At 42.5% G+C, this 22,706-nt stretch overlaps 1 protein-coding gene across 1 annotated transcript in view; it reads left to right on the plus strand.

Moving 5' to 3' along the window:
• Positions 1–21,158, plus strand: part of pik3ca (phosphatidylinositol-4,5-bisphosphate 3-kinase, catalytic subunit alpha) — a 36,588-nt gene extending 15,430 nt beyond the window's left edge. Inside the window, exons 11-26 of the mRNA XM_079575646.1 lie at positions 340–445; positions 7,912–8,064; positions 8,159–8,293; positions 10,801–10,925; positions 11,003–11,084; positions 11,580–11,744; positions 12,009–12,112; positions 12,353–12,524; positions 13,512–13,618; positions 13,700–13,821; positions 15,009–15,087; positions 15,160–15,330; positions 16,849–16,966; positions 17,153–17,304; positions 18,368–18,530; positions 20,673–21,158. Coding sequence (XP_079431772.1) covers positions 340–445; positions 7,912–8,064; positions 8,159–8,293; positions 10,801–10,925; positions 11,003–11,084; positions 11,580–11,744; positions 12,009–12,112; positions 12,353–12,524; positions 13,512–13,618; positions 13,700–13,821; positions 15,009–15,087; positions 15,160–15,330; positions 16,849–16,966; positions 17,153–17,304; positions 18,368–18,530; positions 20,673–20,780 — 2,062 coding nt within the window. The 3' untranslated portion in view covers positions 20,781–21,158. The remainder of the gene's footprint in view (positions 1–339; positions 446–7,911; positions 8,065–8,158; positions 8,294–10,800; positions 10,926–11,002; positions 11,085–11,579; positions 11,745–12,008; positions 12,113–12,352; positions 12,525–13,511; positions 13,619–13,699; positions 13,822–15,008; positions 15,088–15,159; positions 15,331–16,848; positions 16,967–17,152; positions 17,305–18,367; positions 18,531–20,672) is intronic.
• The last annotated feature ends 1,548 nt before the right edge of the window (positions 21,159–22,706 follow it).

The raw sequence follows: 22,706 nt of genomic DNA on the forward strand, positions 1-22,706 counted from the left end.
AGCATTTTCCTGGTATATGCTTTTTTTTTTTTTATCTTTTGCAAAATTGTTGTTCTCCCATCAAAAACGTATCTGGAATAGCATTTTACTTTCTTTTTCGACACTAAAAAGTCATCTCTTTTGGACTTCCAATATTTCATGACCAGTTCTGAGCTCAAACTGTTTTCATTACAGTGCTGTTGATTTGCCAGCATGTAGTTACCAAAAAGTGAAAACTTGTACATTCAATTTTTCTTTTTAAGTTATGAAATGCTAAAACAATGTGTCTGCTTTTCATTTGACGTGAGTAGTATCATTTATGGATTTGTGCCATCCTGTGTGCCCGGTGTTTCCCTGCAGGTGGAACGAGTGGCTGACATACGACATGTACATCCCAGACGTCCCCCGCGCCGCCCGCCTCTGCCTCTCCATCTGCTCCGTCAAAGGCAGGAAAGGAGCCAAAGAGGTACCGCACGCAGCCTGCAATTTAGGGAACGCTCCTCATTCAAAGGATCTAGCCTTTTTAAAGCCGTGTCCCGGGCCGCATCCATTCACACAAAACACGAGAAGTTTGGAACTGTTGTAAAACTGTCACCCTCCTTCTCTAATGCTGTAAGCCAAATATAGTCATTTCCTTTTTGAAACCGCGGAAGTCTGCGGGGGATCTTCAGTCGATAGTGCATTACATTACGAAAACTGTACAACCTGTTTTCTCAAAACGGGTTATTCATTACACTCGGCGACATCTCCACTTAAAGAGTTACTAACCCCTCCTTCCAGAGCCTCAGCCTCAGAGCCTCAGATTTGAAAAACTCAACAGAAAGGGGGCGTTGCCTGGAGGACTAAGGGGCACGCGGGAGGGGTGAGTGGTGGGAGGGGCCTGGGTCTGTGATTGACAGGCTTGAGCCTTCAGACTTCGACGCTGCACCTGCAGCGCTCCTCGTAAACAAAGTCTGAGCATGGAGAACACTAAAAAGTAATGCTAACAAAATTCCTGGGCTAAATTCAGCTAACTAATCGAACAATAAAAGCAACTACTAAAACTACAATATTCAACAACAACAACGCTATTAACATTGCACAATTATCTCTAATACAAAAAGCTATGCTAAAAAAATCGACCTACATGCTATAACTAATCGCAAACCTGACAATCGATGAAAATACTCTCTCGCTATTCCTCCTCCAACTCGCTGAGGGGGCGTGTGTGAGACTGGGCCGCTTTTATACCCCAGAGCGACAGCGCAACTGACGTCAGGCTTCACCTGACACGACAGGCTTCACCTCTGACACGTCAGGCTTCACCTCTGACACGTCAGGCTTCACCGCCGACACGTCAGGCTTCACCGCCGACACGTCAGGCTTCACCGCTGACACGTCAGGCTTCACCGCTGACACGTCAGGCTTCACCGCTGACACGTCAGGCTTCACCGCTGACACGTCAGGCTTCACCGCCGACACGTCAGGCTTCACCGCCGACACGTCAGGCTTCACCTCTGACACGTCAGGCTTCACCGCTGACACGTCAGGCTTTACCTCTGACACGTCAGGCTTCACCGCTGACACGTCAGGCTTCACCGCTGACACGTCAGGCTTCACCTCTGACACGTCAGGCTTCACCTCTGACACGTCAGGCTTCACCGCCGACACGTCAGGCTTCACCTCTGACACGTCAGGCTTCACCTCTGACACGTCAGGCTTCACCGCCGACACGTCAGGCTTCACCTCTGACACGTCAGGCTTCACCGCTGACACGTCAGGCTTCACCGCTGACACGTCAGGCTTCACCGCTGACACGTCAGGCTTCACCGCTGACACGTCAGGCTTCACCGCTGACACGTCAGGCTTCACCTCTGACACGTCAGGCTTCACCTCTGACACGTCAGGCTTCACCGCTGACACGTCAGGCTTCACCTCTGACACGTCAGGCTTCACCTCTGACACGTCAGGCTTCACCTCTGACACGTCAGGCTTCACCTCTGACACGTCAGGCTTCACCTCCGACACGTCAGGCTTCATCTCCGGCACGTCAGGCTTCACCTCCGACACGTCAGGCTTCACCTCCGACACGTCAGGCTTCACCTCTGACACGTCAGGCTTCACCGCCGACACGTCAGGCTTCACCTCCGACACGTCAGGCTTCACCTCTGACACGTCAGGCTTCACCTCTGACACGTCAGGCTTCACCGCTGACACGTCAGGCTTCACCTCTGACACGTCAGGCTTCACCGCCGACACGTCAGGCTTCACCTCTGACACGTCAGGCTTCACCGCTGACACGTCAGGCTTCACCTCTGACACGTCAGGCTTCACCTCTGACACGTCAGGCTTCACCGCCGACACGTCAGGCTTCACCTCTGACACGTCAGGCTTCACCGCTGACACGTCAGGCTTCACCTCTGACACGTCAGGCTTCACCTCCGACACGTCAGGCTTCACCTCCGACACGTCAGGCTTCACCTCTGACACGTCAGGCTTCACCTCCGACACGTCAGGCTTCACCTCTGACACGTCAGGCTTCACCGCTGACACGCCAGGCTTCACCGCCGACACGTCAGGCTTCACCTCCGACACGTCAGGCTTCACCTCTGACACGTCAGGCTTCACCTCTGACACGTCAGGCTTCACCGCTGACACGTCAGGCTTCACCTCTGACACGTCAGGCTTCACCGCTGACACGTCAGGCTTCACCTCTGACACGTCAGGCTTCACCGCTGACACGTCAGGCTTCACCTCTGACACGTCAGGCTTCACCGCTGACACGTCAGGCTTCACCTCTGACACGTCAGGCTTCACGCCTGCGCAAATGGTGGGGCCAAATTCAAAATTCAGATGTAGTAAATACAGGTCGCCTGCAGATAGCGACTCACTGACGATTTTAGGCAGAAAGTTGATCTTTCAACTAATTTGCACTTAAGTGCCAAAATTATGACCTGGATATGTAGACAACACTATTGGACACTCATTTATACCGTTTATCAGCAAAAAAAAGTGGATTTGAGTTTATCTCTACAGACACCAAACGTTCCAGTCTTGTATTTACAAATTTCTTCAGAGGCATTTTTCAATACCTAATTTCATACCATACCATTAAACTTGGCTCTATCTATTACTGTATTTGTATTTTAGCACATACAATATAAGCAGTTTAAGTCATTTTTACACATCCAAATCCGTATTTTATATGAAAACATATGCAAACAAAAAAACTGTATTTATGTGAGTCATATGTGTGACATATGACTTAGTTTTTTAAATGTATATCTTCACATTTAATTTTCTCTATTCACCTGCAGTGTTTTGCCTTAAGTGGACTATGCAGAGTTTAAAAATTAAAATAAATAAATGAAGTGTTTTCCTCCCCCTACATGTTCCAGCCATGTCCTCATGTGCCTCTAAAATCCTGCACTGTCACTGAAAGTTGTTAATTCGGGTCTGAAGTGCCGCCATGCACGAGCTTAATATAGAAACTGCAGTTACGCGTAAGACCTGAGGTGGCAGTAGTGAGTATAAATGACCAACTTGCATCTAGTCCCTTTAATTTAGGAAAAATGCATTTTGAAATTGTCACACACTTTACAGAGCACATTTTAAACACGCCCAGGAACAAATGCATGTAAATGTTTATTTTTGTTGCAGAGGACATTATATCACCTATACCAAGCTTTTGCTATTGTATATTTCCATCTATTCAAATTGCACATATTCGTGCAGCCATTCCATGAATAACTTACTCAAATGTGTCGGTAACATTTACATCAAGCTGAACAAAGCTGTGCTCCCCATCTACGGCGTGCGTAATAGGTAAATATTGCATGCAGCACGCGCAAGCTTTTGGCCATGATCCGACTGACATTACATGGAGAGTCTGTTCGTCTGGCTTATGTGTCCTTGGTGAATGGGACACGCAGTATCGTCTTTGTCTCTCTTTAATTACTAAACAGTGTTGGGCAAAACGGGGTGGCACAAAACATCAACCGAAATATAATCACCATTACAGACTTTACCCTTCAGCGTTCTGCAGACGTACAAGCAAATGGAGATGCGTACTCATTATCTTAAACTAGGGCACAAAAGTCTTTTTCCCACAAATGTCTGTATTTACAAAATGCTGAAGGACAAAACAAGTTCTTTTATTTAAAAAAAAAAAAGATAAGGTCTTTACCATTTCCCCATCTGTCTGACATCTCTGGCGCTTATTGTAGCCAGGGAAGCACCAATTCCATACTGGTATCAGATATCGGAGCTGATCCTGAAAAAAAACGATACTAGGTATCAAATCGATTCCAATTATCCGATACTGAACCCATTCCTATTTTGGTTCTCATAGATTATAGATTATCCCCCGGAACTGTACTTTGATCGGTGCACAAAAGGCTGCAACTAGCATTAGCATGCTATTGCTAGCAGAAACTCAAAGTTGGGACGGACAGAAAAATAAGATTGTCATTTTGTCAAGGATATTAAGTGTTGAAAAGTCCAGAGATCTTTGTTTTTCCATCACAGTTTATTAATAGGTTGATAATTGATATCTTTTATTGGAAACAAGATATTACATAAGATAATAGAGATCGGTATCGATATCTTATAGTGGGTACCGTTAAATGGTAACTACTTGGTACCGACCAAAAACCTATGGTAGGGAGCGGTGTCAAAAAAAAAAAAAAATTAAGAATACTAGTTTCTAGTACTAGTTTCAGTCCCTTATTCCCTCCCAACATCAGTTCATCACCCTCATTTATTCAGGAAGGATCTAGAGTTTTTGAGCAAAGAGAAGAGCACAGCACGGCACTGATGTACCTTTAGTGCATGGGACAAACCAGCAGAGGCTCAGCAACGTGACAACACCCCGCTGCTGCAGTGAGAAGGGAAACGTCAAAGATCAATTGTGCAAAATTGAGTGCTCAGTTTGTATTAAACATTTTTGGTACAGAGATCCTTCAAAACAACTCACTGTTATGTTTTATAGAGCTAATATTATGTTGCAGTGCTGTGAATGTGAGTTTAATTTACTTTGAATTTACTTTTTTGTACCAAATATTAATGATTAGTGACAGAGTGAGCGTTCCCACTCTGTAACAGATCTTTGACGTGTAAAGTCAGTTTAGTTTTCCCATCGAACAGCACAGCTTGTGATAGGAAAACTTTAAATAGATTAAATAGATGTTTTGATGTGCCTTGGCTCTGTGTCTTCAGCTCAGGAGTAAGAACGTCCTTTCTCTCTGTTTATTGCTGCTTAAGTTGGCATTGGCCACTATTGTCTTCAGACTGACCACCAAACTAAAGCTGACACTTTGAAGTCTTTTCCTGGTCTGCAGCACTCTGATGCTGAACAGAAAACTGAGCTAATAGCAACATTTCATTCCATTGTGTTAATCATTATATTCTTATTATAATTATCGTCATACATACCAACCTGCGATTCTATGATTTTTAAAAGGCCGCTCTGCATCAGCCATAAAAGCACGTTGTTCGCCCTCCACTTTGATACCAAGAGCGCCTCATACACTGTAATATTGTGCGTAAGCCAAGGTTAAATATATTTTGTTGAGTGTCAGTGTTACATATGAAAAGCGTTGGCCTGTGTCTGTGTTTGGTGTTCCTTGTGGCTGATACTTGTAACACACACCCCCACACAGATTGATTTTTCCTCCTGTCTGCTCTTGGAGAGGCTGTCCCGGAGCGAGGTGTGCGTGGGCACAGTGTATCAATGAATCCAGACATGGATATTGTAAGAGAAGCCGCGGTGTAGGACAGTCCCCTACTGAGCTGTGCCAGGGCCAGGTCAGGTGAGAGGATGCTCTTTCAGCAGGGCCTGAATTAAAGATAAACGCTGCTCCTCTTTGTGCCACACTTACTATAAATAGTTACGTTTTGACTGGCCGTCTGTGTGTAACTGTGCCTGCCCTGCCATTTCACACCCGGACCCATCACTGTACCTTAGGCAAACTTCGCACAGCTCATTCAGAGATAGAGCAATATTTTATAGACTCACACCGCGTCGAATTTTACCCAGTAAAATAATTTAAATGTGCTTTTTCTGAGCGCTCAGAGCAGCTCAGCTCTCCTAAGACATGACTGTAACTTTACCTGCTCGTCTCCATGGAGATGTTGATTAAAATAATTTGAGATTTAAACAGGTTATAGGTCCTCATCCAGATCCATTCTTTGATTACTCACTGCAGTAAAAGCATTTTCTCTGTCGAGCTGGTTGTCAGGAGCATGTTTTGTACTAATGGCAACAGTATAGTTGTTTTCGCATTGTGCCTTTAAAGTAGACATATAATGTTTGTTTGTGGCCATTTCGCCTTTGCCCTGCCTGATCCTGTCAGATCCTGTCAGAGCAGGGAAGGGCCTGGCTGGTACTTGGATGGGAGACAGTTTGGGAAACACCAGGAAGCCTGGGGAATGTAGTGTGTGAGAGAGTGGTTGATGGTGGTCGGAGAAGCCAATGGTGCTGACTGGTTATCTCGCTTCCGTTAGTCTATTTATTTATTGGTTTATTTGGTCGGGACAGTGCATGGGTGGCACTGTCCCGTGCACTGCCTCCGCTTCACAGCTTGAAGGTCCCAGGTTCAATTCCCACCAGGACGGGGCTTTTCTGTGTGGAGTTTGCATGTTCTCCCCGTGTCTGCGTAGGTTTCCTCCAGGTACTCCGGTTTCCCCTACCACTAAAAACATGTACAATAGGTGAATCCTCCAGCCAGGTGATTCTGACCATCAGCTTGGCTCCACATCATGGAGATGGGTCCCCTTGCTGTCGACCACTGCTCCTTACGGGTTGCCCCGGCAGCATCGAAGGATGGGTTAAATGCAGAGGACAAATTTCCCTACGGGGACAATAAAGTAAACAAACAAACAAATGTTAATGAACATACATGGGTCTTATGCATGTAAACAAGCCACAGCGGATTGTAGCCGTCGTCCCCCATGCGCACTCACAAACACACTCACATTCATCCTGGCCTATTGTACATGTTTTTAGTGGTAGGGGAAACCGGAGCACCCGGAGGAAACCTACGCAGACACAGGGAGAACTTGCAAACACAGAAAGGCCCCGTCCCTGGTGGGAATCGAACCCGGACCTTCTAGCTGTGAAGCACGAGCGTTAACTGCTGTGCTACCGTGCTGCCAGGGCAGCTGTGGCTACAACAGTAGCTTACCACCACTGAGTATGGAGTGAATGAATAATGACGATAGTTTAGCGCTTTGAGAAAGTTAGTAATAAAGCTTGTAAAGCGCAATACAAGTGTAAGGCATTATTATTATTATTATAACAGTGGCTTCTAAACCTGCTTTTGGGGGTCATCAGCATTGATTTCTATTTTACATAATTGCTGTGTATAAAATAGAGACTTTTACCAGGGCTGTGTTGGTTTGCATCTCAAAGTTTAGTATGATGCCCCTCTGCCAGCAGCAATAGGATTTTTACATGCCAATAGTACTATACAAGCCTCCATTTTCAGCCAACATCATTCTAACAAATCAATGGCACCACGATAAACTAGGGCTGGGCGATAAATCATGTTTTGAAATCAGACGATGTGGAAAATGGCCAATTCTTAATCGTGTCCGTCTCTCCATATCGACCTCACGTTCGCCATGCGGCCAATTTAGCAGCATTTCAGACCGCTCTGTAGCACCAGTTTGTGAAAATAACAATAGTGGAGAACCCAGCAACTTTCTGACGATCTTCACAAAGGCCGCATTTTGGGTTTTCAGAGTGCGCGATGGAGTTTCTTCTGCTAAAACACTTTGGTTTCCCCTGGTCTGATCCCCTGCTTTTCTCTCACTCTAAGCGGAGTTAAGCAGAGTTAACACCTGCCGAGAGCATAATATCCCCTCTTTCATTTTTGATTTGTACCCAGTAAGAGTGCATGCTACATTCTCTTTCTTTATTTTTACTGAAATGCCCCTCTTTTGCCTCACCAGGAGCATTGTCCCCTGGCCTGGGGTAACATCAACCTGTTTGACTACACTCACACTCTGGTGGCCAACAAGATGGCTCTGAACCTCTGGCCTGTTCCCCACGGCCTGGAAGACTTGCTCAACGCCATCGGAGTCACAGGGTCCAACCCCAACAAGGTGCTGCTGGTGTTCCTTCTAAAACTACTGAGAGTTACTTCACTATTATTGCTGTTAGCATGATGTGTTGTACTTTTTTAAAATCTTCTTACAGGAAACACCCTGCCTGGAGCTCGAGTTCGACCACTTCAGCAGCCCCGTGAAGTATCCGGACATGAACGCTGTGGAGGACCACGCAAACTGGACCATCTCTCGAGAGCTGGGCTTCAACTGTAACTTCTCGGGGCAGGTAGCATGAGCCACTTGCGCATGTTTAAGTAATCTTTGAATCTTCTGCAATGAGTGTCTTTAGTGAAACGACAGCAGCTTATAGGATGCTCCTTCTTTTTACCCCCATCGTCCTATGTAACCAGGAAGTTCTCCCCTTATACTCTGATCCGTAGTGCGGCTTCTCCCTCCTTCGCAGAGCACTAACGGGCAAAACATCCGCCAAAGATTTACTACTGAAGTGCATGACTAGACCGGACTAGGGGTGTCATTCTACATTTTTGAGTCACGATTATACTGAGGAAGCATTTTCTATGATTTCTTTAATTTCTCAAACCTTTACAGCACTGTCTAAATGACAAAACAAAAATGTAGATATTTATATTTATAAAGTGTTGTTTTAATTGAACCTAGTGTTCAGACTATGTTCTCTTTCATCTCTATACTCTTACCCCTACGTAATGAACTAAAATAAAAATGTGCAAATGCTTTTTGAAATAATGTATAGGAAATAGAATTTTATTATTAGCCATATCTAAACTAAGCAAACTGGTGTCATTGGGCCTCATTCACGACACGTTCTTATGCACAAGTTTGTTCTTAATGCCTTCTTAGGAAGGTTTTTGGCATTCACAAATTATGTTCTTAGGTGGACAAGTCCCCAGTTCTGTTCACAGTTATGCTTTTAATGGAATCCAGAATTCAGTCATATCTATTAAATCTTGTAATAAATAATCTAATGTCATTTGAAAGAAAACGAGCACTGTCCGAAACATGTAAACATACTTATAATGAATTACACATACCCTATGTTTATTTAGAAATAGGTTGGTAATATTACTTGTTCTTACTAACAGCAAGTTAAATATTAATGTATATCTGTTAAAACTTTATACATTTGCAGTTAATGCCGCCGTTTATGCTCTGCTTGTGTAGCTTCGCGGGTGAAACGTCGCACACAGCACAGGATGGAGGTTTTTGTGAAGGGGAGCGAGTGACAGGCTCACGGACAGAGCGCTTGTTGAACGCTTGCTCACATAAAACGCCTGAACTTGCACTCAGTTAACAAATGAAACTGTGAGAAAACAGCATCAGGACATGGATAAAGGCTTAAAACGTCCGTTCAGCAGAATGTGTTCAGTATTTGAATAGCACTTAAGCAGTTCAGTGAATAACGTGGCCCAGTCTTGAGATTTGCCATCCGTGCCTCCAGTGATTTGCGGGCGTCAGTTGTGCTAATTTACGCTGTAATATTAATGAGCGCGTTTGCGGCGCTGTCTGATCCGATTTCTGGTCGATCGGCGGCGCAGCAGTGGAGCCTCTGATGTGGCAAAATGACGTGTGGCTGGAGTTACAGCACTGAGCCGTGTGTTAACTATTGATGAACTGTGTGTCAAGCGTGAGCCGTGCCCAGCTCTTTATGTGGCTACATCATCACCTGACGCCTTTCAGCGGCTAAAAAAAGGTCTCAAATGGAGAGGGTTACAAAAGGTAAGCGTGAAGTGCAGATGACATGTTGATGGAATCAAAACTCAATTAGGAAACAATAAAGATGTGTAAAGAATTCATGAACATGTGTCTCCAGATCCAAGGTGAACGTTCAGGTCAAATATCGGCTTTACTGATAACAATTATAATATTGATTTGTTTACAATTACAAAAACACATTTTACATCAATGGAGCCTGGAGCTTTGTCTGGTCAGAGGTCAGGTTAGGAGAGCATTTGTGGGGGCCTGAGGGGCCTTAGGGGCCTGGCCCATCGACAGCTTCTGCAGGGACTTCAGGTAACCAGTTGTACTCATAGTAGGATCGATTTTTTAACTACTAAGGGCCTGATTTACCAAACCAGGTGCTTAATTGCGAGTGTTATGTAAAATTAGCCTGTGCCCTTTTTTAACACGTCTCATCTAATTGATCTTTAGAAACCGTTTATATTATTAGTGGCACAAATCAAATATGTAAATTATGTAAATGAGTTTGCGTTGTGGCCTAATCGTTTATGAGAGACCTAAATGTCAACTTCACCTGCTTTTTGCACCAATCCACTATCCAATATGCACATGTGCAAATGCTTAGTAAATCCAGCCAACCATTAAATGCACACCCACGTAAGCTCTGCTGACCCGCCCAGAGCTTATGTGGAGGAGTGGCTCAGATTCTATGGAATCAGAAGTGGCGAGAGTGTCTTTTGTTTACAATAGTGAACATAGTTGATATAACTTGGACTTTTTTAATAGATGGAATGGATGTTTATTTGTATAGCGCTTTTCACATGTCACAAGTCACACAAAGCGCTTCAAGTCCGATCCGATATTTTGTCCCAGCTCTATGTTGCATTGTATTCTAAAGAAAATCTCGACAACTTGTTCCCCACCTGTTTCATGTTCCTTTTATCTTTGACTCCCCAGAGAAAGGTTTACTTGCGTTTTGCATAGCTGCACTTCAGGTGTCTAAAGTAGATGTAAGAGCCTGAACAAAGCATGTCATTGGCCCTTTAAAAACAGTATTGCCTTCATACTTTGTTGCAGAGTAACCGAGTGGCGCGGGATCATGCTCTGACCGAAAGCGACAGCGAGCAGCTCCGACAGCTCAGCAACAGAGACCCACTGTCTGAGATCACTGAGCAAGAGAAGGACTTCCTCTGGAGGCACAGGTAGATCAACATTTGACTCATTAAATAATGTACATTAGAGAATATGTGACTTCTTACTTTTACACTATGTTGCGTAGGCACTACTGTATGAATATCCCAGAAATCCTCCCCAAGATCCTCCTGGCAGTCAAGTGGAACTCCAGAGATGAAGTAGCACAGGTAGGCACAACAGGATCAAAGTCAGATTGGCCGTACACACACGCTAATGGTTATTGTGCACTGCACATCCAGGTTAAGTCTTCAATCCGAGAACCGGGCTGTTTAAATGCACACGTGATTAAAAAGCGATCAATAACACGCGGTGTTTCAAAACGTATCAACAATATTATTGTTGAAAATTGACTTGAAGCAGAGATATTTAGGCATTTGCCTGAGGAGTTGATCAGAAAGGAGAATGTTGTATAAAGCCCCCGTTATCTCCGTTTCTAGAAAAATATTGGTGATTTTGATCAAAATTAGCCTCTGTTTAGCTCAGATTTCTCAGAAACCGAGGCACGTAGTAGACCTGTGTCCATAGCTATAACATAGAATATGCTGTGGGGCTGCAAATATCATGAAAAATGGTCTGGATTGTTGGCACTCAACAGCTAAATCCCTCAATGTGTTTGTACTACTTTGACCTATGAATGACCATTAGTTTGTGTATTTTCTCAGATGTACTGCCTTTTGAAGGAGTGGCCGTCCATCCGCCCGGAACAGGCCATGGAGCTGCTGGACTGCAACTACCCCGACCCCATGGTGCGACACTTCGCCGTGCGCTGTCTGGACAAGTACCTGACAGACGACAAGCTCTCGCAGTACCTCATCCAGCTCGTACAGGTCAGTTTTACAGGAATGTTACAGTCGTCGTTGAATGTGTGAAATGTATGAAATATGTATGACCAAATCATGGCCATACATTTTTTATGTCTGCTATAATTAGTATTTACAAACAATTTTTCATTAAGTGTAGAGGACATATATTCCTAGACATCCTTCAAAAATGTATTCCTCTTAACAATTGAACCCTAAATGTTTGTTGTAAAGATGATGAGTCTGAATCTCCTGTCTGTAGATTTAGATGTGTCTCGTCTGGTCCTTTAGGTTCTCAAATATGAGCAGTACCTCGACAACCCTTTGGCCCGTTTCCTCCTGAAAAAGGCTCTGACCAATCAGAGGATTGGCCATTTCTTCTTCTGGCACTTGAAGTAAGCACACACTTTTTTCAACCATTTATTTCATTCTTCAGTATTTTGTTTTTAGATTTAACCATGTTATCTGATCCGAAAAAATCATCTTTTTATCTTCTACTGCAAAAGTTATTTCCTAAATTTGAGAGAACCTATAGTACGTATATCACGGTGCCATTAAAATGGTGCATGTGAGATGTGTCTTTACCAAACTCATAGACTAAGACTACGCCCGTGGTTCCTGTGTGTCCCCTGCAGGTCAGAGATGCACAATAAGACGGTGAGCCAGCGGTTCGGGCTGCTGCTGGAGGCCTACTGTCGCGCCTGTGGCATGTACCTGAAGCACCTGAGCAGACAAGTGGAGGCCATGGAGAAGCTCATCAACCTCACGGACATCCTCAAACAGGAGAAGAAGGACGAGACTCAGAAGGTGAACCACACTCTTTGTAACACTATAAATATTCAAATTAAAAGTCATTCAATGAATTGTGTCAGAATTAGGGCCTTAAATGTCATTAAAAAGCAAACTGGCTGTAGATCTGTATTACTTTTCTTGAATATTTTTTGTTGAAAATAAAGAAACATGATCCAAAACACAGCTTCCCAAACTTTTCAGGCAGTGGCCCCCATAAACACTCGGGGCCCCCTTTTGTAAAATGTAATGAACATTAATAAGTATTGAAGGGGTACAGTATGGATTCATGATGTTACTTTGGATACGGTGTTTTGATATTTGGCTTAATTTCACTAAAATGTCCGCTTTTCATCTCAATGTGCCAAAACACACAAAGATACAATAAAAACACAACAAAATAGAATCAAAGACCAATAAAAATGCAGAAACAAAATCTTTTTAAAAAATCTGATAAAATACTTTCAGTTGCCTTAGGTGTCGCACATCTGTTCTAGATTTTTGCTACATAAAACTTAAAGGCAGCCTCGCCATGTTTAGTCCTGGTCCAGGATCATATGGCTTTAGCGTGTCAGTTATATATTTTGGTGCTGGACTAAGAAAATACTGTAAAGTCTTTAAAGTCAGTGCAGAGACCAGAGCACTGGACTAATATGGTTGTGTTTCCTGGTTTAGTCAGGACTCGAGCAGCGGTGTTGTGTATATATTGCAGACGTCTAACAGCTCTTTTTGAGAGGCCAGTGAGCAGCCGTTACATTAGTCTAACTTTCTGGAGACAAAGGCATAGATTAGTCTATATAAATCCGGTTTAGACACTATACTTTTCATCCTGGCAATGTTTTTAGATGGTAAGAGGCGGCTGATGTTATTGATTTAAAATGAGTAATAAAATTCAGCTCTGATTCCATGATTACTAGATTTCTAACCTGATTTTAAACCTGAGATCATGTTTAGCTATTTAGTAGTTTTCACTTGTGGTAAGATCCGTGCCCATTTGCTGTCAAGGTCCAGATGCGGTTTCTCGTGGACCAAATGAAGCGGCCCGATTACATGGACGCGCTCCAGAACTTCACCTCCCCGTTAAACCCTGCTCACCAGCTGGGCAACCTCAGGTAGGAACAACACTGGAGCAAGTCTGAGACCGCGCTGAGTGAGAAGACTGCACGCCTACATTCATGTGGCTGTTGGTGCAGGTTGGACGAGTGCAGGATCATGTCGTCAGCCAAGAGGCCGCTGTGGCTGAACTGGGAGAATCCAGACATCATGTCCGAGATGCTCTTTCAGAACAACGAGATCATCTTCAAAAACGGAGATGGTAAATGATGTCGCACACGCATTAACAAATGTAAAAAACGGACAACATAAGAAAGTAAACTTACCAGTCAATGCTATACAGTGGTCCCTAGTTTATCGCGAGGTTAGGTTCTAAAAATAACCCGCAATAGACCAAATCTGAAGTAGTCAGCTTTATTTTTACAATTATTATAAATGTTTTAAGGCTATAAAACCCCTCACCTCACACTACATACACTTTTCTCACTAGTTAACACGGGTTCTCTCTTGGTGTGCGATTTCTCTGCAGTGAGAGGAGGCTCACTCTAGCCAATCAGGACGCAGAACACGTGTGTATGGCGTTCATATGTTTCATATGTTCATATGTATGTAGCTTGTGAACTTTACTCTACATGCATTTTCAGTGATGTCATGCATAGTTAATGTGGCCATATTGAGTACTGAAGTGGAATTATGCTGTACAACATGTAACATTACTGTATCTATCATGGATGAAAATGAAGGACAGTTGCATTTGTATGTGATCAAATCATTACTCAAGAAGATAACTTTACTTTAATCTTATTAAAGGGACAATGTTCAAAGACATTAAGCTCATAGAGACAGAGATGCACCAGATTACAGCTAAATAGCTAGTTTCCATCCGTTGTCCCCAGTTACAGAGAAATACATAAAATATACAGTCTGACAATATATTATTCTCACAGTCACACAACCCTTCACCAATCTACTTCATGTCATTCCGCATCAGTCCAATCAACTGCAAAAAAAACTAGTTTTCACAGTAGTACAGGCAGGAAAGCACCAGAACACACACAACTATACATTAGAAACTTACCATATTTTACTTCTTATTTTTTATCTTATTTATTTTAATATTCTTATGCATGCCCCTAAAGCCTTGTAGTTTAAAGTTTTATAGCTTATTTGATCTAAACTCTGTGTTTTATGTTTTTATGTTTAATGTTACACGTCTCACCGAGAAAAAATCCTAGTTTGTGAACCTGTTTACAAACAATGGCAATAAATAACTATTCTGATTCTGATTCTGAAATGTGTATAATTTAAATATACAAACATTAAGAAGTTGATGTTTGTAGGAGCAAATGGAGGTCCTAAAGAACAACTATAATACTTCTATATTAAAATGTGTAAATATTTACAGATATTTGCTAAGAAATCTAAAGTTTTTGTCCTCTTTTGCTCCAGATTTGCGTCAGGACATGCTGACTCTGCAGATCATTAAGATCATGGAGAACATTTGGCAGAATCAGGGTCTGGACCTGCGGTAACTTTGACTTCTCGCTGGTGTTTAATCATCTTAGTCTGGGTGGATCTGAAGCGTACCCTGTCTCTCCAGGATGCTCCCGTACGGCTGCCTGTCGTTGGGAGACTGTGTGGGCCTGATTGAAGTGGTGCGCAGCTCCCACACCATCATGCAGATCCAGTGTAAGGGCGGACTCAAGGGGGCGCTGCAGTTCAACTCCAACACGCTGCATCAGTGGCTCAAGGACAAGAACAAGGGCGAAATGTGAGCACAGTCACAACTTCTACTGTATTAGGCCATGGCCTCTCTGCATCTTTTAAGAGAACACAAGCTCTGGAGATAAGTGCGACTTAAGACTAACTACACCCAGACCGCAGACCAAAGTGACCCACATTCTTTTACACATATGAGACTAGTATTTTCATCTTTATCTTTCCAATGCAATAAAATTGCAAAATTGGAGCCAGGCTTTTAAGTTGTTTTTGACACATATTAAGTCCCCATTAGTTTCCTTGTTATTGCAAGGGGGGAAGACAAATGCCAGCCACGTTTGATAACAGATTTGAACGACTTTGCAAAATAATATCCGATTCCTCCCAAAATACCTGAATGAAGCATTATGACGTGTGAACGTGCAAACGTGCAAACGTGCAATCGCTTATTTACTTTGAATTTGAAGGCATTGTGCAGGGTTTCCATGGTGCATTAAAAATCATTTAAAATCATAAATTAATTATACCAAAATGAAGGTGTCATTAATGAAATTGCATTCAAACTGACATTTATTTCCTCGACAATGTCATTTTTTCTTAGAGACTGAACCCACAACAATGACATCGCAAAAACAATTTTCACTGCAAACTCTGGTCTAAATATAATTGAGCTGCCATTCTGACTGTTGTGTCCAGTTTAGTTTTGAATATCAAAATTTCTCCTCATACCTCTATTTTTGCAATATTTTTTGCATTTGTGTATTTGTATTTATTTTGATCTCCATGAACTGTAACAAGTACAGCTACTCCTCCTGAAGTCAATCCAGGTGGAGCAGAGTATTTGTGGCGTTATGATTTGAATTAGTATTTAGGCATTAAAGCAGAACTAAGTAACTCATGCCCCTAGAGGCCATAAGCGCCACTGCAGGTGTCGCAGCATGTTGCGTTTTTTTTTCCTCTTTTCTCATTAATTGTGAGAGTAAATTCTACACTGACAGAAAAGACAAAGGGAGAGAGAGATATTGTACTTTGTGCCACAACCCAATTACACAATGGAGATATTTTTTTCCCCTCAAACTTGGCTGTAAATACTGCTAAAGTAGCGCTAGTCCGCAGTTAGCTTTGCCCGTTAGCCTGTTAGCTTCTTCTTCGTGATTCCATTAGTGTGTATTGGTGACTCTGACCTGGTGCAGGGAAAGCTGCAAGGGTGGTTTTCTTTTTAGAGACACCAGGGAGAGATGAAAGACCCTCCTATCATCCCATTTACACTTGTATTACCCCCAGAGGGACTACAGAAAGGATTTATTAAGGTAAACAAGTTACTCAGTTCTTCTATAAAAAGCATTAAATTGATTTGCTGCCACCTGTAGAAACCCTGCATGTGTGTTTTCTATTATTACTCTAAGTCAGTGATCAGACCCAGGGACGTGACGTGTAGTTTTCATATTCAAATAAAAAATAACATAATAAGACTGTGAGAAAAGCCTAAAGTGCTTCCATGAGGCGTTGATGTTTGACTTATTACTTCCATGACTTGTTCATGGCATGCCCCTTGCTGGTGTTGTTGCAGGTATGACATGGCGGTGGATCTCTTCACGAGGTCCTGCGCTGGCTACTGTGTAGCCACTTTTATCCTGGGAATAGGAGACCGACACAACAGCAACATCATGGTCAAAGATGACGGCCAGGTCAGTGTTTCGTTGCCCTGTCTTGAATTGCATCATTAAATCTCTGAAATCTAATTATTACAAATTCATGAATAGTTTATAAAGCCTCAAAAAGTAAAGAGCTGAAAATCTTATTTCAATGTAAAAAGCTCCAAAGCAAAACGCTCCACTGTTTCCACAATGACTGACTGCTCCGGTGTGTTGCAGCTGTTCCACATAGACTTCGGTCATTTCCTGGACCATAAGAAGAAGAAGTTTGGTTACAAACGGGAGCGTGTGCCCTTCGTCTTAACACAGGACTTCCTCATGGTCATCAGCAAAGGATCCCAGGAGTGCACCAAGACCAAAGAGTTTGAGCGGTGAGTAACTTTAGCACTCAAATATTATTTTAGGAAAAAGTGAAACATGTATTTTATTTATTTTTTAATTTTGTTTATTTATTTAATTCAAAAGAAACAATTGAAAACCCTCCCCGCATGCGTTTTTATGCGTTTATTGTACAGTATTTACAATATAAACGTTGTAGCTTTAATGCGTTTCTTGAACTCCAGGAGATTCTCTGACTCTTTTACTGAAGTTTGTTCCATAAACTAATTCCTGTCACTGTGACGGTTCGTTCAGGCACTTTGGAATTGAACCTGGGTTTAAAGATGAACCTGGGTTTAAAGATGTCTGTTCCTTTCAGATTATAGTGACTTTCTTTCTTTTCAAACCTTTCTTGGATGTTCATTGGAAACATTTTTATTGGCTTTATACAAGACCTGAAGGATAGTATTAGAATTTAGTGACATTTGAGAAATAGTGGTTGTGTATAAGTTTTACAGGTCGAGCCCCAAATTTCCACACAGTAAGTTAAATATGGTATAATCATTGTGAATGAAGAATGATTTAGAGAAAATTTTACTTTGTGGATTTAGGTATTTTTCCTTTTATATTATTTTTAAATGACTTCCATTAGAGATCAATGGTGACTCCTTTAACCCTTTGAATGTCCATCTCGTCTATTTTTATTGATACAGCAACAGTTTTTCTTTTGTCATTGAAAATTATATATATATATATATTTTTTTTTAAACATTGAGAACCAAATTGTTTTGATCTACTACTACTATCTACTACTACTACTACCTCTGTTGTCTCCTGTGTATCTTTCCCTGAATGGAATAAGGCTGTGTCATAAGAAAATAAAATACTACTTCTTTTGTTAATTAAAATGTGTTTTAAAACAGCTAAATGTGTTTTGAAATGTTGTTCATTTCTCTTCCACTTTAAAAGTATAGCTTCTGTGGCTGTATGTTATTATTTATGAGCTAGAGTAACAACGTCCTTTATTTTGAGATTTACAGTGAAAGGGATTTGAATGACGTAATGCAAAGTGCACAGTCACGTGTGCATGGATCTAATTGTCTTTCCCCTGTGCAGTTTCCAGGAGATGTGCTATAAGGCGTACCTGGCCATCCGGCAGCACGCCAACCTCTTCATTAACCTGTTCTCCATGATGCTGGGCTCCGGGATGCCCGAGCTGCAGTCCTTTGATGACATCGCCTACATCCGCAAGACTCTGGCTCTGGAGAAAACTGAGCAGGTTTAATAATTATGCAAGTCTTTTCAGAAATACAGCCCACACTGGCCTTGAAGTGTAACCTTTATCTGGTTCACGTTGTTCAAAGTTGTGGCTGTCTTTCCTGTCGTTTACTTGGAGACTTTCCTCATTATGGAAAGATAATGGTGTGTTGCATCAGTGAATACAAATACAGTTCACGGGGACGCTGGCAATAATGGCCCTGAGTTATGAGAGAAAGGGCAACCATCATAGGATGGACGAAGACGAAGTTGGTATCTTGCGCACATACATCGGCGTGCCAGTGCTTTCGCCAGTAGCCTGAAGGCATCACTCAGGAGAAATAAAGCGGTCGGCAAATGTGCGGTGTGTGTGTCAAGTCTACAGTTGCAGCTCCCCGACTTGACAGGGAATGTTCTCTCTACTGGAAGGAAATAACTGGAATTCACTCCAATGAACAGTCTTTTGGGTTTTTTATTTGTCTCTGTCCATGCTGTACAGGTGAAAAACCGGCAGTCCTTCACTCTTTGTAGAAAAGTGTTTCTTTTTCTGCTTTATCCAAGACCTCTTGGAGGTTTTGAGGAGAGACACCGCTTGTGTCTCCACTCTCTCTGGTCCTCTGCCCACTGACTGGCTTGGAGAACCTGTGTGTGTTTGGAGCTGGTCGGAGTGAGTTGATTGGGGCATTGTAGTGCCTGCTGTGGTTAGGGGGCGGGGCGGGGCGAGCAGGCAGCTGGACAGCACAGTGTGACAAGCGCTGACCTGTTCTTTACATTAACCGCACACGAGGGACACTACAGTGCATTAAACACTGTCCATGGTCCAAGAGAGAGAGAATATATTGATTGTCCCGCTTAGAGCCAGCAGAATCGTGATCAGAACACCAGCACGTGCACCCCCACACCCACAGCAGTGAAAATGATTCCAGCCTGGTACGGCCTGTAGAAGGAAGAGCATGGAGAGGGGCCACTGCTGTGCCCGGGATTCTGTCCAGCCCCTGATTAGCATTATCAGCACTTACGTTAACAGGTATGAGGCTGTGCAAACGTCTAGTCTACAGTCGGAGTTTACAAATATGTTGCATGTTTTCCTTGTGTCTGCGTAGGTTTCCTCCGGGTACTCCGGTTTCCCCTACCACTAAAACATGTACAATAGGTGCCCCTCTGGGGCCAGGACTCCCCTGAAAAAGAGATTCTTAACCTCAGTGGGACTTTCCTGGTTAAATAAAGGTCAAATAAACACAAGATCGAGTCAACATCAACACAATATGCGACACTTTAATTAATTTAATTAATTTAAGTTTATCATTCACACTTGGTTGATGCCCATGGTATCTGTAATCTGTAAAGCACTTTGTGATAGCTTTCAGTATGAAAAGCGCTTTATAAATAAAGTTTGATTGATTGATTGATTGATTGATTGATTGATTGATTGATTGATGGTAACAAGATTTAGTGTTGATGGTGTGTGTGAAAAGGAGTCGACGTTCTTTTTTTTTTCCTTTCTTTATGTATATATACGTAATACGTTATGTACATACATATACACTTCAAATAATGTTTTTCCTTTTTTTTTTCCATCACCACCAATACTGTTTTTTGAATCAATTTGGTTTGTTTCTAGGGAATAAGATATGGATTGTTATATATTGATATAATGATGATAATAATAACAACAATAGCAATAATAGTAATAACAATTACCCCACAATAATCAATTATTATACTAATATAGTAACAATAAATTATTAATCAGCAGCATTATAATACAATAGTCATATAGTTCATATATAATATAAGATGTTACTAATACAATATAATCACTTAGTTTTTATTATTTACTTAGTTATAAATATCTCATAATCAAATATAAATATCAGTCCCATTGTCATTTGATATTATTTAAATTAAAAAAGTATGCCTTTCATCGACCACATCTTATCTATTGTGAGTAAGGTAAGACGTTAATAACGCATCTGGTTGGCGTTATTAACATTTTATATTAAAAAGAGCCAGTCTTTTGAACGGCTCTTTGAAATAAACAGATCCCAAAGACTCGGCTCCCAGTGAAGAGCCATAAACCCCATCACCACGTCCCACCCCTAGCCCTAACCTGTGACTGCTGTTACAGCTTTTCCCCCTGAATGCTTGTGCTTTGGTTCCACAGGAGGCGCTGGACTACTTCATGAAGCAGATGAACGATGCTCACCACGGCGGATGGACCACCAAAATGGACTGGATTTTCCACACCATCCGACAGCACGCACTCAACTGATCCGCTCTCTGGACTGAAGCGCCCTCGACAGGCGAGCCATTTCAATCAGCTTCGGACCATCAAACCTCCTCCTCGACGTTCACGCGCGCGACACTACCGACGAGGCGGAGACACAAGCTGCACTAAAAACCAAGTACACTCGCCCCCTCGTCCCAATGACTACTGTCCTCCCCGGGGACTTTTTTTTATTTTGTAGCTTCGTCAGTGGTTGTATGTTAGACAGTCTATTACCTCCAGATGACACGGACATGTCGGAGCAGAGGAAACAGGGTCGATAGGAAATGTGGGTTTTTGGCTGGCCAATTACAAAACGAGTGAAATCATTGTGGATACAGGGTTGCAGTCGGCCTGTTGTGCGATGTGGCTATGCTAGTACCGCTAACCGAAGTTCTGAGTCGTCCATGTGTCCTGTTCATTTCCTATGGTGATTTAGCCGAGACCCGTTCCAATGATCATATTTTCTAAAGACTACGTGGTGGACGGTGAGCTCCTGATAGATGATCATGAGGTGCGTGTTAAAGATGTAAGAGGTAAATGCTTCAGCGGAGGAAATGTCTGTGTTCATGAAGCTATAGACAGGAACAGGGAATTATACTTTTTGCAGGTATTTGGTAATAATCTCAAACACATCTGTATCACTATCCAACACTTTGTTGGTTTGTTTGATCAAAAACCGCTGAAACAAACATATCCTGTAGTTTCAAGAAATTGTATTTATTCTATTTGACCTTTATTTAACCAGGAAAGTTCCTCTGAGATTAGGAAAGTCTTTTTCATGGGAGCTCCAGCCCCAGAGAGGAACCTATTGTACATGTTTTAGTGGTAGTGAGAGCCAGAGTATCTGGAGGAAACCCACGCAGGCACGGGGAGAGCATGCAAACGTCACAGAGAAGGTGTGCAAGTTGGGGATAACGGCTGCAAATTAGCCCAAAGCTACACTCCGGTGTGGTCTGTTCATTAACATGCACGGTCCCTACCAAATACACCAATAAATCAAAACACGAGCTCTTAACACGCAGTGAGCGATCACCCACCAGGAAGCCCCCGTCCTACCACGAAAACCTTCGAGAATATGATCATATGATCAGGTCTAAGATTGAAGCAGGAGCGGAGCTAGCATAGCCACATTGGGCAACAAGACAGTTGGATGGTGTTTTTTTTTTGCGTTTGCACATGAACCAATGGGTTGTAGGCTTGACTATGTCCTGGATATGTAGTTGTATAGTAGCAAAGGTTTCTTTCATTTGCTTAGGACATTGAAATTCTGAAGTGAACCCATGAGGGGGACTCCCATAAAGAACCAGGTCCAGGAGGCTACTTTTTGAACACCTCTGCTACTATAGAACACACCTGGACAACTGAGAGCTTTTCAAAACGTTCTGTGACCCAGGGTAAAACTCTTATCAGCCTGTATTGCTCGCCTCAGTCAGAGCAATGTGGCTAGTTGCGACAAATGCAAACAAAGTCATTTTCAAAGCAGCATTTCGAAATGACAGTCGACTTTGCACTTGGGTTAGCTTAGATTGGCAAATGCGGTCTACCAAACCTGTTGCCAGGATATTCCAACTTTATATAAACTTTATAAGCATTCAGGAGTAAAGAACAAAAGAAACATTAATATGAAAGTTAATGCCTTCAAAGGACAAAAGTTGGCGGAAAATATTGTGTGAAAATTCTGGCGAATGTTTCTCCTGTAGGTTTTAAGCTACGGTCGCAACAATCGCTGCCTTACTGTGATAAAAGCAATTTGCACTTTATAAATCACATTTCTCTGTTTTAGGACACAGTGAAATATGAAAAATCATCACACTGAGGTAATAAACTGGCTAAACAAACAAAGAAATGGTTTTCTTATGACCACGTTTTAGAAGAAACTTTGAGAAAACTGTCCAGCCATGGAACAAGCTCGGAAGAAGAAGAAAAAGA

The sequence above is a fragment of the Gobius niger genome, assembly GCF_951799975.1.
Source record: "Gobius niger genome assembly, chromosome: 17".
Taxonomy (NCBI): Eukaryota; Metazoa; Chordata; class Actinopteri; order Gobiiformes; family Gobiidae; genus Gobius; species Gobius niger.